General features: G+C 31.3%; 1 protein-coding gene across 1 annotated transcript; it reads right to left on the minus strand.

The window, feature by feature from the left end:
• Nucleotides 1-985: 985 nt before the first annotated feature.
• Nucleotides 986-16948, minus strand: LOC128177852 (allene oxide synthase-lipoxygenase protein-like). The gene is made up of 15 exons (XM_052844739.1): nucleotides 16272-16948; nucleotides 15603-15647; nucleotides 14792-14920; nucleotides 14558-14655; nucleotides 14049-14181; nucleotides 13828-13923; nucleotides 13647-13743; nucleotides 6616-6733; nucleotides 3847-3939; nucleotides 3598-3658; nucleotides 3348-3459; nucleotides 2835-2926; nucleotides 2563-2739; nucleotides 2172-2335; nucleotides 986-1596 (listed from the first exon to the last, which is right to left on the minus strand). The coding sequence occupies exons 1-15, from the start codon at nucleotides 16731-16733 to the stop codon at nucleotides 1482-1484; spliced, it is 1992 nt and encodes a 663-aa protein (XP_052700699.1). The 5' UTR covers nucleotides 16734-16948; the 3' UTR covers nucleotides 986-1481.
• Nucleotides 16949-18512: the final 1564 nt, after the last annotated feature.

Genomic DNA, 18512 nt, shown 5'->3' on the forward strand with positions numbered 1-18512 from the left:
AACTGATCCATTGGTTATATTTTTGTAACTTTTAAATCAGTGTCTACTTCAACTTTGTCAAGATACATAAAACAAGTGATGGCTACAACAGGTATTGATATAAATTTATCACATGTTTATTTCAATTTGCGGTGGATATCACTCATAGGATAAATTTTTGATATTCTACTGTGTGTTCTTACGCCACATGACGTCATAATTAAACATTACGAAGCTCTAGGCAGACTATGGACGTAGAATGAAAACGTAACAAAATGATTCAGATGAAAAGCGTTCACTTAAAAATGTGCAGCATTTAATGTTGTGTCAATTGATAAAAATATACCAGAAAATGAAATGTTTGTTTGTTAATCTTCAAGGAACTTTTTTCCATGCATAAAGGTGTTGATGTCTTGTAGTGAATGTGTTGTGCGGCTCACAATTATACTGTTTACAGAAAGATTGAGGTTTATAAAAAGATTGAGATTTAACTTGTGGTAAAACATGTGCTAAAAAGAATCTATCCTGATTTGTGATTGTATATGATTTTATCGAACTTGTTTGTTTTTTATAGAAAACACACAACTCGTTGGATAAAGGTAATATACCATCGCAAATCATGAGAGATCCTATATATATTGAAAGCCCTTTCAGTTAGAGGAGAAACCACATCTTCAGCTGTAAGAAGATTGGATTTTAAAAATGTCACCCTCATACAAGCACTCCCCCGGATGAAATGGTTGAAGGGCACTCTTGGAAGACAGCCTTAGGCTAAAAGAGTATCAAGGTTCCCTCTTCTTATAAAAAATTTCTTGCATACTATTTTCAAAACCAGTTTATTATCTCTTTCGATTTATGAGCGATATTAAGAGTATTTATATACTTTATGTGACGGCATTTCAATGTCTTGACACTGTTTAGAAGGGCGATCCCGGTCATATTAGCCCGTTCAATCGGAATTTTTTGAAAGAAATAATGCAGTAACAAAATTTATCTTTACAGTTTATTAACATGTATATCATGTGTAGCATATTGATACATGTATCTCATAGTTATAAATGTAACCAATAAGAACAGATTGTTGTAGTTTGAAAAAAAATCAATACAATGAATAAATTTGAGTTATTATCAGATTATGAACTACATTTGTAGTTAATTTAACATTTTAATTTTGATATTAGTCTTCCAAAACGGTTGTATAATTATCTTTAAAAATAAAAAATATGTAAGTGAAGGTAAATATTGTGCATAATGAAATATTTAAAACATAGGTTGATATTGATATGAACATTGACATACCTTTTTATTGTACGGTGTGTTTTATTTAACAATGCTTTAAGATTTTTTTTAAAAACCCGAAACATAAGAAACACCTTTAATCGATATTGTTCCTGATAAATTATAAAAGTCAATTCAGGTAGAAAAATAGCAACATCCAGCTGAAATTGACCAATCTGATCTTTTCTTCCGGTGCATGTATAAGGATTACAAAAGCTTTAAACTCATAAGCTTACGGAGTTTGGAATTTCTTCTGGGTGGAGGTATTCAAATTTTCGTTCCAGTTTCTCATTTCTGTGATTGATGTTTTGACCGATATCTTTCAATTCCTTCCTAAACCTGGGAAAGATTAAAAAATATATATTGTGCAGTTTACAACTTGAACACTTCAATTTTTTTTTAAATCTATGTCTGATTCTCCAGATTCAATAAATGAAAACTTAAAGATTTTAAGTTGTGGTTATTATGCATTATTTTTGTTTTCATAAATCACTAAAATAGATATCTAATTAAAAACTTTCTTTTATTTTTCGTTCTGGTATTGGTATTTTTAATTTGTGTCAGGTGTCCGCTCCAGAAAACTTAATGCACAACCCGAAACAAAGTCAGTACTCTTACATTTGTGTTCCTGTAGGGATAGTGGTTTTGTGGGTTTTTTACATAGTGTTACCTGAAGGTTTTTTAATGACTCAATTTGTATTGAAATTGTCATTGTGTATTAAAAAATTTAATAATTTTATCTAAATATCATTTTATATACCGATACCCATTTGACAACATTTCATTAAAACAAAAGATTTCGGGGAAAATACACATAAACAATTTGAACGCTTTTATAGTTGCCGTTAATGAATATTAAGATTTCTTTTACTTCAAAATATCAAAATATAAAGAACAACTGTAAATAAACTTACTCCTCTACAATCTTCACTGCAGCTGGGTCATATGTGTAGTTGACTTCGAAGTCTCCCAGAGCATTTTTAATTTTTTCGCTGAGAATTACAGCGAGGGAGATGACTTCTATGGTTGTTTCCCTATCTACCACACACTTTACAATATCTTCCTCTGTTAGTGGGCTCTGAAGGAAAACAGGGACTTTGAGAGGGAATAAGACTAAAATTATACCATATTACAGTCAAAATCAATTTTTTTTAAACTTATTTATATTTCAAACTAATCTTTTGACCATAGCGCTAAAACACCTGAGGCTAAGTATTCAAATAAATACAATAGTTGTAGTTCATAAATAGAATGTTTAATCAATTGTGTATAGAAAAAGTTATTGAGTTTAGGGTGTATACACACTTTATTTTTTGGCGGTGCTCCGTCAAGTCTTGTTGGATAGTTTGGTGGAAATCCATAAGTATCGTACTGAGCAGTGTTAACTGCCGAATGTACAACAGTACTCGTAAATATGATACTAGTGAAGACGATTGTAAGCTGTTCAGCTGAAGTGAACCTCCCATTTTTAAAGGGTACGCCCTTACAAAATAAAAATGTTTAATGATTCTTAAATTATATAAGCTAAAAACTGTACATTAACTAAAAATTGCATGTTTTAAAACATGAATACTAACTAAAATACCACAGCCTCCATCCGACTTGGATTTGGTCAACTCTTGTCCAAAGGTTTGGATTTCGTTATCACCAATGATTTTGTCACTAGTGTCTAAAAAAATTGTGTCAACGCAATGTAAGGAAATATTGTGTGCCTTATCGCCCAACTTTTTAGACATTATACTCAAGTTATATTATCATGAGCAGCAGAAACAATTAATTTGTTAAGAGGTAAGCATCTCAACAACTCTTAAGATATAAACAATATTTTTATTTTGATTATTGAAAATATAATTTTACATGTAAGTACATGTAACATTTCATATTAGTTAAAATTGCATTCATTTTACATCTGCAAGCTTAATTATTTCTGTTTACAGTTCTTATACCAATGCTTTGAAAGATTAAAAACATCTTTTCTATCCAAAAGAGTTTACGATACACTATGATTCTCAGAGAAGCGTAGCTTATCGGAAACCATTGGCTAGCGAAGATGGATTTAATAGTATCTAATATAAATTTACTTTACTCACCATAGTAAAGATTGACGTATTTGGTTACGTAGCCATGAATAGCTTCATATAGCGTAAGCATATCGTCACGTTGGTAAAAAGTTGGAAGAATTGATCCGTCTTTGCAATATACCTATCAGTGTATTAGTTTAGCTAGTTTAGAGTTGTGATCTTAAAGGAAAATAAAAAAAAAAACACACCAAAAAAAAAAAAAAAAAAAAAAAAAAAAAAAAAAAGAAAAGAAAAGAAAAGAAAAGAAAACCAAACAAACCCCTTTGCTCTTCAATAGTTCTGGATAAATTCCATCAACATTCATCCTCCATTTACGAACTCTGAACATTAAACAAAAAATCAATCAAATACAATAAAATTTTGTTCCCCATGATTATAGAATTTATATAATTTGAAATAATTTTGCTGATCTCCATTGCCGGATATAATTTGTTGATGATTCAACAAATTGACTAAATGTTCAGGTCAATATCTTCAGAAATAATGAAATATGTGTAGTTATGCTCACCCCTTTATTATAAGCTCTAACGCACCAGCATGCCCAATAGCCATGGTAGTGTCAAAAATGCCCCCTGCGTCTATTAACGAGCCTAGGCTATGACTAGAAATAAAAAAAAAATTTGCTTTGGAAAATGAATAGTTTTGTTATATAACCCAGTATATATATATATATATATATATATATATATATATATATATATATATATATATATATATATATATATATATATCAGGCTTGGGGTGATGCTAAATGTATTGGTAATTTGCAATGCATTACATGATTTCAAAGTAATGCTCGTGATGTGTAATGCCACAAATTTAGCATTACAAGTAATGGTAATGTAATGCATTACTTTCCAAAATCTAGTGTAATGCTGGCATTACATGGCATAACTCTGCATTACTATGCCTATTTATGCATGTTCACTTTTAAAAAATGTTCTAAATAAATGAACAACTGAAAACAATTCTTGAGAAAAAAAATGTTTTAGTTGTATAGCATGTATTTTAAAAAGATTTAAAAAATTAATTTTTAAATTGTTAATATAAATAGATATAACAACACAGTTTAATAACATTTTTAAGAGTGTTATTATTAAGACTTAGAAACCATTTAGAAAATTTACTCCAATTAGATTGCACTTCAATAAAGAATGTGTCAACAACACACTTTGCCCCCAGGATAATCATAGAAACATTCTATTGTTTTAAGAAGTGCTAAACACCCCAATCCCCTTCCCTTGGCTATGTTCCAATAGAATAGTTGACAGATATGCACCGTTAAAAACAACATGAATGCACTGTCCATCCATGATGAAATCAAAATCACTTCCAACATTATAACCCATTTGAAAATTATTAATCTCTCTCTCTCTCTCTCTCTCTCTCTTCTATATTAAGAATATTAGTTTGGACTGATAGAAAATACAAGATTCATGTATTTTTTCTATTATTCCACTTAATATATCCTAAGATAAAGATTGCCAAATAATCTTTCAGTCCCAGCTTCAACTGTTCCTGCAGAACGTTTATTTAGTATGGCTGGGAATTTTTTCAAACCTTTCAGGGTGCATTTGAAAGATGGACCCTTTGAAACTTTGATGATCAATAGCAATGTGCAATAGCAATCTTTTGTCTTCAAGTGTCCTCAGTATTAAGAAATCCAATTAAAATATATAAGGAAATATTACTGTAAAAATTCCTCTGTTCATATTAAAATTAATACAATTAAATGTCAACAATTTTAAAGATTTGTGTAGTCTGGGGAAACATCTCTATTCAGCTTTTAATAACCCCAACATTAAACCATAATTATGATTATATAGTGAGCAAATAAAGAATTAATCTTGTACAATGTTTAAGTCATGAAATTTGAACCTGATACTGAACAAGAACCTGTACAGATGTTAAAGAGTGTTTTATACTTGAAACATTTGCAAAAACTCTTTATTTAGCTTTACTTTCCAAAGACATATTTTTGACTTTTCACAAAATAATGGTAATGGTAATGCATCTTTACAATGAAATTCGCCCCAAGCCTGATATATATATATATATATATATATATATATATATATATATATATATATATATATATATATATATATATATATATATATATATATATACATATATTGGTATCTATTGATAATACTTTGTTTAATAGTATGCTTAAACTGAGAGGTAATTAACAAATGGTGCTGGGGTTCTATTTTTCGATAAATCACGCAGATAAGGTTAACAGATGTACTGCTAAGTATTCAATTCAGTTATGTATTCTCAAAAGGACTTCGAGGACATTCATGAGAAAAGTACTTCACTTTAAGTATATGTTAATGCAGTCTACGCGATCCTTGACTTTTGATCAACATACATATTTATCAAATATACCAAGAGGTTGGAATGTTTGGGGAGATTTTTGTGTTCACCTAGAGTCAGTCTTATAATTTTGAATCATCATTTAATTTCTACAATGCCAAATCAGATATTTTACTAAATAGTTTATTATAAATTTTATTTATACGAACTTAAGCAACGAACTTTATTTTGTGGCAAAAGGTTTTCAAAAAGAAAATAAACATTTCTTCTTTTTCGACATTTGTAGGGTAAAAAGCTCTGGTTTTCCAATTTTAATGCAAACTAGACTTCCTGATATTTTGTTCATTGTGATATCTGGATCTTATTATATTCCAATAACATGATACAGAAAAAGCTATTTATCTGTAACTTGCAAAGTTTAGTGAAGAAAGGTCGTGTAAAATAAACCAAAACGCCAAAATAAGCGTTAAAGATCCCAAGTTTTTCCTCATGTTTAGAGTTAGGTTGGTTGTGAAGATATCTGAACATTTTTGTAAAATCAAAATATTTCAGCTGCAGGATCAAAGATCCTTTAAATTGTGACTGACTAGGAATAATCGAGTACGACATTTCTTTTCCACGATGAACCTCAACCATTCTGTAAACTGATTGTTAACATAGAAAGTCTAGGAGCAAAACTTAGCCATTCAGTTACCTTTCAGTTTTATTTCAGCTACCTTTCACTTTGTAAAATGGCACAGGTTGATTTCTGTTTAGGGGAGGGGGGGGGTTAATTCATTTAAATCGATTTGAAAATTTCCTCAAATAACACTTATTTGATTAGGTCAATAAATATAGAATGGATACAAAAAACAAATATTCAAGTACACACATGGAGTATTTTAAAAATAAATGTCTCATTCTTAACTACTTAACACAGTGACAGAATACAAATCTTACTGTAAATTTAAACACTTACTCGTTTACGGCAATATGGTAGAGAAAATGAGGCGCCAACAGTTTAAACATTGGGTGTGATGGCGAAAGACATCTATTTGATGCTATACAAATCCCTTCCATTAATAAATGGGTGCATCCTTTTATTTGAAAAAAAGACAAATAGTTTTTATATGAAATGTATTGCATGATATGAATATGTTTGATTAACGATAGAAATTAAAAAAACACATTAACATAAATTTTTTGAATATCTACAAACATGCATAAACTTTAGCAATATGTCATTTCAAAACTACATTCCAAAGATAATGAATGATAAGATCAAAAAACACAAGTCAGTTGGTTTCTTTTTATACTGGGACTTAAAGGACTATGTGCGGTTTTATGCATTTTTTGCCCCCAAAATCAAAGTTTTAGAAAAAGCTTTAAAAATATGGTGAAAGATAGTTAAAATCATATTGGAAATAAAGGTGTAAAAGGTTATCACCACAGTGACGTCATAATGTAGAAATGACGTCATGAAGATTGCATTATTTTGATAAATTGATGTTTTGTGGCAAAATATGGGTGTTTTCCGATGGTTTTTCGACTGGGAAACATCGAGCGCAGGCTTGCTCAAGTTCCACTTTTTAGTATAATGTGTATAACTATCTGAAGAAAAACATATGTTAAAATCGCACTTGAGCAGACCTGCGCCCTATACTTCCGAATGCAAAATATAGAGCAAAAATGAGAATATTTTCATTTGTTTGGAAATTTGCAGGAATTATGTCATTTAGGTGACGTCATAGACAAACAGCGAATGAGCAATGATGACTAAAATCAGCATTAAAGTTATAGGCATCCTCTATACAATGATTTGTGAAGATTATATTTTCATACGATACTATTTAAAAACTGGTTGAAATCGGGGGCAGATATTTGACCATACAGCACATAGTTCTTTTGAAAAATTTTAAATAAGAGTGAATAAAATTGACAAAATATGATTTGTATCAATAGTTTAAAATGAAATGATATATATAAAAATTTGCAAAAAGGGCCTTCTGCGATTTTTACACAGATATTAATTCCTCGCGTTTAATTAGGAATTTACAGTATTGTACAATATGTATCGTAATAAAAGACACGTTTTTGATAACTTTTAGACCCAAAACGCAGATATTGAACAAGTTTTAACTTTGTGTTTTAAGCTGAACATGGCACATAAAGAGGAACTAGCACACGAACTCATGTATATAATCCCCCGATTTCGTTACACACGATTGCACACCTGAAACGCAAGTCAGAAATGCAGTATCTCTAGGTTGTCTTAGATTTTACGGTATGGTTAACGGCTTGGAAAAAGAAACTCGGCGGACAATGCCTTTTACGAATTAGAAATAAAATGAATAAGATGGTGATATAGGTAAGCGCAGTTATGTAATCGATGTTCACGTGAAAAAATAAATGGATTGGACAAAACCCCTTAACCTATCACATGGCATCATTAAACACTAAACAAGAGGCCCATGGGGCCACATCGCTCACCTGAGCAACAATGGGCGTTCAAAAGATATTGTGCCATATGGCTCCTCAGTAGAATAACAAACAACAAATATTGTAAAGTATTCGAATTTAATATTTATTTTTGCATACACATAATCTTTGACATTGTACCTTTATAGAATACCATTTTTACCGAGAATAACAAAATCCTACGCAAGACATAAAGCTAAACATTTGGTAGGGGTCAACTGTTAACTTCTAAAGATTTCTCCCCCCCCCCCCCCCACACTTTATAAAGCGATCAAAATATATGAGAGCATATACGTACATTTTTTTCCTCAACTACTTACTAGATAATGTATTTTTAAAAAAATATAATACAATAGTTATTGTATTTTATTTTTTAAAAATCCTAAAGAAAGTGAAAATTGTGCCTCAATGCTCTCAATTCCTCAAATTAAAAACATTCAAACATTTAATTTGTCTTTTCCAGTATAATTAAATGACTGCTGTCTACCTAGAGTAAACTCGTGTGACTTTACTCAAACTTGATTGATGGATACACTGGAATGAAATATGTTGTCACGTGACATGTTAAAGAACTATAAGAATCAATGTTACATTACTGACAGGCACATCACTCTATTTTACTAAGGCCAATCTATCATTTTGATATTTATTGAAAAATAACATATGACTACAAACCAAGATATTTTTCAACTGTAATATTTTCTTAGGAATAGTGACAATTTTTATTTTATCCCCGCAACAGAAATGTGTCAGAACTATAGAAACTGTTTTAACGGTGTCGTTTTTAATTATTCGTGTCTGAAAAACTATCAAAATTGATGTAGATTTTATATTATTCATTGTATAAAGAGGGGGCCCCCAGAGAGTTGTTATATACAGCATATCATCCCTTAAATTTTTTGTGCAAGTATTTAGCATTAAGCATTTCATTTCTAATGATCAACCAAAATTTTTAGCGTCAATCGTAGAATTATAAGCAAGATACAGAGCTCACATTTCTGCTAAGTTTGAGTTATATTTTTTTCACATGAGTTTATTACATTCAGCTAAAGATTTATAACTTGGTATTTCCTATTCAGCATTTAAAATGGAAAAAGAATGGCCTCAGATCTGTGTACAAACATAGAATCGTGAGCAAATCTTGTTTATATCTTGCTTATAATTCGAAGCTGAACACTCAAATATGGTTAGTAAATAAAAATTGTAAACAATTTAACATACGAAATATGCACTAGAACAAATAAAGAGCACAGTTTATTTTTCAAAATGAATCACATACATTTATAAACCTACATTTTTCTGTCAGCAATATGTAACTCTATTTAAACTAAATAAACTTGAGAAAATGCTGAACATCTCAACAAAATACATGGCATTTATCTACCATGTTACGCAAACGATTATACCGAATTACCGATAGAATGAATTGTATTTTAGTACTTTTTTAATGCATACAGACTTTGCTTAATTTGCGCAGGTAAACAGTTAACTGTCTGCTTTACCGAAGTCTCTGTTTGATTTGATACGTAAAATTCAGAAAATACAGGCGATGGTTCCCAGGTTACAAAGCATAAATAATGAAAACAAAGCAAAAAACAAAACAAGCTAACACCACCGTCATATGTAAAACTGTCAACGCATCGAAATATTTAACCACAATTTACTTCACAAAATCGGCACCAATGTATTTTGCATGTTTCAAAGATTCCCTTCGTACGCAAACTGTTGCACAACAAACAAATTCATCATTGTCAGATCGACCCGTTTATTATATGTCATGGCTGTTTAAAACAAAGAGCTTCGTTTTAGAATTATGGAATACGAGTCTTGGTAAAATGGGTATGCTAACCTGGGCCGGGGCAAAATAAAAGCCGGGGCTGATCGGCAATCATCAATTCCAAAATACGCATTGTTTTGCAGCGATATTTACAGCGCATACAAATAAACTTGTTCGGAAAATATCCTGAAAAGTTTAATGAGATTGGCAGATTAATAACTGCCAATCTTTTCTTTTGCCCCCGCCAGGTTTTGCCTACCCATTTTACCAAGACTCATTGATACCGAACCCGAAGCTATAAACTGATTGAAACACCTTCCATTATTATTATATTCGTAATAACTCAGATTTGAAACAGAACTTGCCCATAATTTTTACAATTTATATTTTCCTTTCCATAAGTATTATTGATGCTAAATTACATTGAATTTGACTCTGTAGTTCTTGAGAAGAAGATTTTTTAAAAAGCACCCCCATTATCTACAGTTTCGATGTTTTCTCCGCTTTGAATAAAGATCGGTCTTTCATTTTTGCAATTGATATTTGAGAGGTTTTAGAGAAGAAGTTGCAAAATGTAAAAAGTTTACAGACGGACAGATGGACAGACAGACGGACGGATGGACGACGGACAAAATGTGATCAGAATAGCTCACTTGAGCTTTCAGCTCAGGTGAGCTTAAAATCTTTGTAAATTCTACTAACAAATAATGTTTTAGCAGACAGAAGCACAGGGACATTATCTGTCGCGTCGAACGCGAAATTAGCTAACGGGGAAAAGCTGCAGTAATGTAATGTCGCCCTCTCCGACAATTCTATATCTGATGTCTACTGGAGAGGGCTACAATTCCATAGGATCTCTATAATGGTGCAAAATTAGTTAATGCGACTGACTTCGGTGTGGAAAGATAGTTTTCGTATCTAACTTTGTTTAGATAAAATGATTTTTTAATTCCGGTTGAACAAACTAACCGTATATAAATCGAAAACAAATAAAATCCATCAGCATGCTTTTAAGTCGTGTTTTTCAGCAGCCATGACACTTCTTGCGTGATTTTATGGGATTTACGCTTTAAGTTTTAACCGGCTTGAGAAAGTGACTGTCAGTATACATAAACGGTCTTACCAAGTTCTATCACTAAAACATCATTTAGGGAAATGATATATAATGGAAAATGCATATTTATTTATGTTTAAAATTTAAGAATTACTATAATTAGTTCAAGATCCGCTCCTGAATTCTAATTGGCTGTCCCAAAATAAAAGCGATCAAGGTCGGTAAACATGGCGGACAAATTCAATTTGCCTTGTTGATATACACAAAAAAAAACCCGAATGTTACTGTCATGTATATACAATTTGAGCCGAAATCGTTGCGGGAGTGAATCACTCCCGCACTTGCCCCATTACGAAGATCCTATGGAGTTTTGACCCTCTCCCAAACAAACAAAAAATCGGGAGAGGGCTACATTATTGCAGCTTACAGGGATAAATAGAAGTGACATGCGTATAAAGGACAGGTAAAACAACATCAATTTTTATACAGAAGATCAGCTCGTTTTATGCATTAGTGTGCATCTTTCAAAGACTTACAAATGAGCTCAGTGATTTTTTCTACCTTCACATAAAGATGTTCGATGAAATTCATCGATCAGCTAAGGACAAACATTGACCTAATTGTACTCTAATATTACAAGAGCTTTAAGGTGATCTTATATGTCAGACTTTGAAACAAAGCCTGGCCTGGCATTATTATTACATGTATTATTATTATTATACACAATTTATAAAGCGCTAAATATAATCTTAAATTACTCTAAAGCGCTATACATAAAACCAATTACAGACAGAGAAACAAAAAAAATTACAAAAAGTGGGGCATATTAAAACACTTATAATATACAATGTATATATTACTTTAATTAAACGAACTAGTAAGTTTTAAATGTTAAATGATGTGGTCTCTCATTGTTTTAAGATAATTAAAAATAGAAACATGACCAACTTTAAAAATGTGCAGTTTAGAATAATCTGGGTATGCAATAGAAAAAAGGCAATTTTTTATATTTTTTCGGAAAAAAAATCTTCTTAAATCTAAAATTCCCAGGTAAAATGTTGTACAAAGTAGCACTGGCCACGTCGAACCGCATACATTGTACGTTCATATGGTTTTGAATAAGGAGCATAGACCCATTAGTCTGGCTTAGCCTAACTTTTGGCCGCAAATTAACCCTTATACTTTCTTTACAATTTTGTAGTTTTATTGATTTTTCATTGATGTCGCCCAATGCACATAGAAAACAAGTAAATTACAATATAAGGCTTTTAGTGTTTTATAGTTATATTTCTATTGAAAATTGAAAATTTCTATTGAAAAATTTATGACTACAGACATGAGGGATTAAGATTGGTCTAGTCTGTTATTTAACTCTAAAGTACTTAAGAATGTGAACATGCCATTGTATTACTATGGCATGTTTTTTCACAATATACTTTACTCAAATTGTTCTAAGAATCAAACAATACCAATGTAATTATTCTTAAATCAAATACTTGTTTGGGACCAATATAAGGTAGATACCTATTTGTTTATTCTTACCAAGATCAAAGGTCACAAAATGGTTTGCTATGTATAAACTCTGATAACAAAATTTCTCCCATATGTAAAAATTGTTCCTAAATATACAAACAACAAATGCATGAAACTGTACATGTAATCAAGACGTGATGGTTAAGACCACTGCTAAATCAAACTGTAGTGAATGCAATTGCTGTAATTTACAGATAACGTCGATTAAATTACACCATATTAAATGTTAAACGGCGATAATGGTATTGAATCTGACCCCAATGTAACAGATTAGCGACAGAAAATGTTGAAATTGTATTTCTGCTTCGGAGGGAAATTTTGGTTTGACTGTTGCTTGAGAGTACTGTAAGCAAACTGGTATGTTGAAAGCGCATTACAGGAGGGTAGAAATTTGATGCTTTAAACCAGTTCACAAATGTTTTAGATATTTATTGATCATTTAATCAGATCTGTCCCTTAAAATGATGTTTTACTTTGTTATCATAATCATATTTGAAAAGGGAGGGGGTAGGGGTGGCGTTGGGCATAATCCATTCCTTGACAATAATAAGAGTAATGTTGTCATGCATTTTATATGTATTTGTTGTGTGTATTTAAAATCAATTGAAACTCACTCAGTCTAGTATGTCACATGTTACATGTGTAACATATGTTAGTATATACACATATTCTTTAAACTTAAAAAAAGAGAATTTTCAATTTCTTAGAAAAAGTATTAAAATTCATTGAAAATCATGTTCAATTTAGGGCAAGGACAAATATAAAGCCAAAGGAGGGACCAGGCTGGGCCAGGCCTGGTGTTAGATTTTACTAGGGCGTTTTGACGTATGGTTGCATAAAAAATATTTAACGTGAATTCTGTTGAAACTCCATTTAGATTACTCAACGAAAAAACACAGCTTGTTGCTTAACATTTTCTAAAATATAAAAAAAAATAAATAGGGGTAAGTTGTAGTAGGAAAGGAGGAAGAAGTATAAAAATGCAATGAAATAAATGCCTGGACCGGGAATCGAACCAGGAACCCTGCAACTCTAGTCAGTAGCTCTACCACTGAGCTATCCAGGCCGATATCCACGGTCCATGTGGCCCCAACTACTACAAAGTAAATGATAATGGTATTCAATTTGTATATAAAATTTTAATTTTATTACGAGGTCGGTTAAGTACCTAAGTGGGATATAGATTGATGATAGCTAGTATCAGCGACATTGTACCACATTTTTGCAAATAACCAGATATATGGTGGATCACTGGGGAGAAAAACCTAAAAAAAAAAACAAGTTCTTTGTTAAAAGATAATTCATCAAATTCCTTCTTTCAAAATCAAAAATCTGCTGATAAAATTTACCGGGTTGTCGGGACCTTTCTGCTGGAACAGTTGGATAGCTACCGGCACAAGTTGTCCCTTGTCGTTAACAAAGAATAGAGCGATGGGAGCTGGGCACTGTATCAACGGATTCAAATAAGAAATAAATACATTATTATGTAGTTGTGTACATTTCTCTCCTTTAACATCTTCAAATTAAATATAAAACATTAATGTTTCCTCAAAATCAAAGTAATTCTTACGACACATTCCTTGAAGCACGTCACTCCGTCTAGTATTTCGAGATCAATAAGAAAAAGACGTTTCTCTGAGATGGCTTCAGAGATAGTCAATCCCTCGAGAAAAGAGGCTATATCATCTTCTGTCACTCCAAATCTGAGGAATATTTAAGTATAATGGAACAATATCTGTGTGAACGTAATTTTCGTATCACCGAGTGAAGGCGAATAAATAAGAGGGTAAGCGAAGGCCAATATTACCTTTTATAAAAGAATAAAACACAATATTTCATTAGTTCCTCTGTTGAACATAAATCAGTTTTTGAATTATATCGATTTACAATCATTTCATGATTGATAAATTATTTTTTTTTAACTGTAAGAAGTATGTAATTTAATGAACTTATAATTGGGAGAGTAACATGCTCAGGGATATGTTAAATGATTTTTGAAAACAAAATAGAACGACAAATGATGAAAAGGGGGGAGAATCGGATATATTTGTTTAAAAAACAGATTTTAAAACATATTACTTGGTGGGTATTTCTGTGCATAGATAAACCAGGTTTGGATTGACGCTGTTTAATCGTTGCCAGCCAAAACTTTCATCCCTTTTCCAATCATCCACTGCCTATTTCACCAAGAAAATTGTATAGAGTTATCACAATCAACTAAATCATTTTAAAAAAAAACTTTTTATGCAAAATGACATTCAAAACCTTTTTCTTCTTTAAGAGAAACTCAATATAAGAATATAAATACATTACCTTTGGGCGTTCAAAATAACTTGAGTAGACACTAGTTAAATCGTCAAATGTTTCCCAACGACCACAGCCAAAGATTCTATCCAAGCCTTTCTCCGCACGCAGTCTTAGTATTTTAGTTGCAATATCCCACTTAATACAAATAACAAATTCAAGAGAACTTAATTCGAGTTAACTTAATTCTGCCATATTTTAAGATCAAAATTATTGTTTTAAATGATTAATACACCGTATATTTCGTAAGATTTTTTTTACTGCAAACAAACGTATTCGTTGTTTCATCATTGGAAAATATATTTTATTTTGTTTGTTCAATTGCGCATTCTAATTACGAAACCAGTACACAGTGTATATAAAAATAAACTGCATATAATTTAAAAAGTGTCATAATTCAGAGATAAGCAAGTTTTAAGAAGGCTGTTTTGTTAACAAATAACTTATTAGAAGTTTGTTATGTTTTAATATATACGAGTATGACTATCTAAGCTTTTACCTATTATTTAGTAAAGAAAAATTCCATGATATTTTTGCTTAAAAGTTTGAATTATTTCTTAATCTCTATACAGAACTCTTCCTCTCAGTGACTTCAATCTCAGATTGAATCTTACTGAACTAAGTTGGATGAACACCGACGCCACCTTCTCGTCCTAATTTTTTTAAGTTCATTTTTTTTAAAAGTTTCAACAATATATTTTCTCAATGTCTTGTTCATACATCCACAGTAAGACGTGCAATACCTTAATAAAATTATGCAATTTTTCTATAAATCTCTTTATTTATTAATATATCATACATTATTGCTGCCCTGTCTTACCTTTCTGGATATCGAATACTCCTCGTCCTCAGGAACATTTTTTATCTAAAAACAAAAAGTGCATGATAATCTGATAAACTTTAAAAAAAATAGTTAGCCCAAAAGTTTTTAAAACCGTAAATCTTGATAAAATCATGTTTAAATAAATGTCAATTTGTCTCTGACACTGCTTAGATAAATTCCAGAATCTCGTCCAAGCCATGCAATGAAAAACGGCGGCAGCCTTTAACATTACATGTACATGTATCACAATGGTATCATGTGTTACTTTTCTTCTTAGATATGTGTATTGTTATCGATGTCATTGTTAAAGCTTTAGTTGTCTTTTTTTTTCATCTTGTTCTGTATTTTTAATTCCTGATGCAAACACAGCTTTTATCGTGTCTGATTAATACCACGTACGATTTCTATTCATCAACTCTCTTTTGTTGTTGTATATCCACGAACATGTAACTTTCTTACCTATTATGGGTCTATTATTAAAGGCAATATTATCTTAATAATTTTTTATAAAATGATGGATTTAATGAAATTTGAATACATGTATTTTGATTAATTTTCTTCTGAAAGAACATTTAAACATGTAATTGCCGTACTTTTTATTTCCAATGTAACGGCTTTTCAAAGATTTGTTTGAACTATACAGCTTTAAAAAAAATGTGAAAAAACCTGTACAGGTAGACCGGGAATCCTTTCCTCATATTCATAAAGCGTTCTCTTCTCTTGAAGTTCAGCATTTCTCTGTTGAGGTCTAGGATCAAATTGCGGTAGAAAAGTATCATGTCTTCCAATGAACAGGTCAACTTTAGGACGAATCCACCGGAGAACTGGAAAAATAGATGTGATTTTAGTGTTCTTGTTCAGCACTTCTATTTGATCAACGAACCAATCGCTGAAACGTCCTGCCGTGTCTCTTCGCAACTTAATCTCGGTCACCTCTGGTATATCTGTTTCATCTTTGATGGTGAATACATCCAGATGGCCGCGCTCAAAATCGTCCCTGAACCAGTTGTCTAATTTGGCAGGTTTCGTATGCTTTCCAGAGCCATCAAAGAGAACTATTTCTATATTAGCGTTTGTACCGCTGCCTAGCCTGTCCCCTGTCTTTATCTTGATTGCGTAGGTTGTCATTATGAACTAGAATTGAATATGTATAGTGTGTACGTACATATCCAAGCTTTAACTGGCGGATGAAGCTTTACTGACGGTCGTCCGGGTTAAGATATCAGCTGATCATAGTCAATGCCGTAGTATAGGATTCTATACCTCTCAAAGGGATCATAGGATCTTTGTATCCGTTAAGTATACAAATCAAAACAGGAAACAAATTGAATTAGGAATCAAAAGGACGGCTGCAATCCATTATTTTATCTCAATCAAAATATATTAACACAACACTATTTGAAGCACACCAGTTCTAGTATATAATGACAACTAAAAAAGCAAAATAAAAACAGGGTACAAAACATTGTTGCAAGGCTGATTTCTATACATATAATCATGCTTATGCCCTCTATACGAATGTGAAGTCATATACTCTTAAAATGTTAAATGCTTTTGGATTCTTTATTATGCGTGTTATTGTCCAGTATAAACATACATAGTATTATATGATTAGGATATTACAATAGCCAAAATATCCCTACATACCGATTCGTAATCATTCGGGATTGTTACAGGAAACAAACATTCATGTATATACATGTATTTAACCATAGTTAACTGGGGTGCCACCTATTAACGGCTTTTACAACTGTTAATGGATTATTTATTTCGTATATTCCAAAGGTAACTTGAAAACGGTAGGACAGATTGTTTTTTGACGAGGAAATGACAACCATATATTAGAACATGTTCACACTGGAAAAGTGGTTTATTGTTGATACCAAATGATTTGGTAAACTCCAGCTTACAGCTCAGCGGCCATGGTAGTATAATCATAATCATTTCGATTATAATTGACATCGATTGGTAATTGACCAACCATTGTTGCATTTTGGGTTAAACAATATGACCCCGCTGGTTCCTATTTGAACGAACAAAAGTTGCTTGAAGGAATGTCTTAAAGTAAGCAAATAAATATCAGTTGATAAGCATGAAAAGGAAACCTTAAAAAAAATTGAATGAATTATAAGAATGCAATGTATCCCGTTATATAGATTAAAAGGGGAAAACTATAACCGGACCTTGAAAGATAAACAAAAACCCCACAGAAACCGCTCCTTAGAACGACAATACAAAATTGATTACACTTACAGAAAACGACATCCATTTCAACCAAATAATCACTACCTTTGATCTTCATTAAAGACACATGTACAATTAAGATTTTAAGAAAAAACATATAGTGACCCTTCTGAATTCTCAGTAAGGAATAGATGCATTAGCTTGCTCCAATATCATTGAAAAATATTACCAATTCTTATCCCTCTGTCCCAAAAGACACGTCAACTCAAAAATGACCAAACTTTATAAAGGTATGCTACTTGGGATTTTTGTATTTTGATGTTACCGTATACAAGTAACGATTTTAATTTCTACTTATCAGCGTGCTTTAAATATAATACTTCTGAGCTAAATAGATAAATCTTATTCTAGCCTTTGAAAACAAAGTATGGGTTTGATTGTTTTTTAATCACTAGATGATATCGGGAATTAACACTTTACACATTTAAAATATGATACAATGCTAATTATGTAGAACCGTATTTTTTGTTCGTTTTTGTGTATACTGTGTCCAAAATATTTCTTAATTGGTTTTTTTCCAATCTATTCTGTAAAAATTTAAATTAAAAAACTGCTTGGCTGAACAGAGTTGAAAAATCTAAACTAAAATGGATTTAATTTATATATATATATATATATATATATATATATATATATATATATATATATATATATATATATATA

Source organism: Crassostrea angulata, chromosome 3 (genome assembly GCF_025612915.1).
Source record: "Crassostrea angulata isolate pt1a10 chromosome 3, ASM2561291v2, whole genome shotgun sequence".
Classification (NCBI taxonomy): domain Eukaryota; kingdom Metazoa; phylum Mollusca; class Bivalvia; order Ostreida; family Ostreidae; genus Magallana; species Magallana angulata.

Bases quoted from the DNA above. Each gene is read 5' to 3' on its own strand.
- LOC128177852 (XM_052844739.1), bottom strand. From the start codon at position 16,733: ATGACAACCTACGCAATCAAGATAAAGACAGGGGACAGGCTAGGCAGC. The intron at 14,182-14,557 runs GTAATATGTTTT...AATATTCCTCAG, and splicing joins TGCACAGAAATACCCACCAA to ATTTGGAGTGACAGAAGATG. The intron at 3,659-3,846 runs GTGAGCATAACT...TTTAATGTTCAG, and splicing joins TTAGAGCTTATAATAAAGGG to AGTTCGTAAATGGAGGATGA.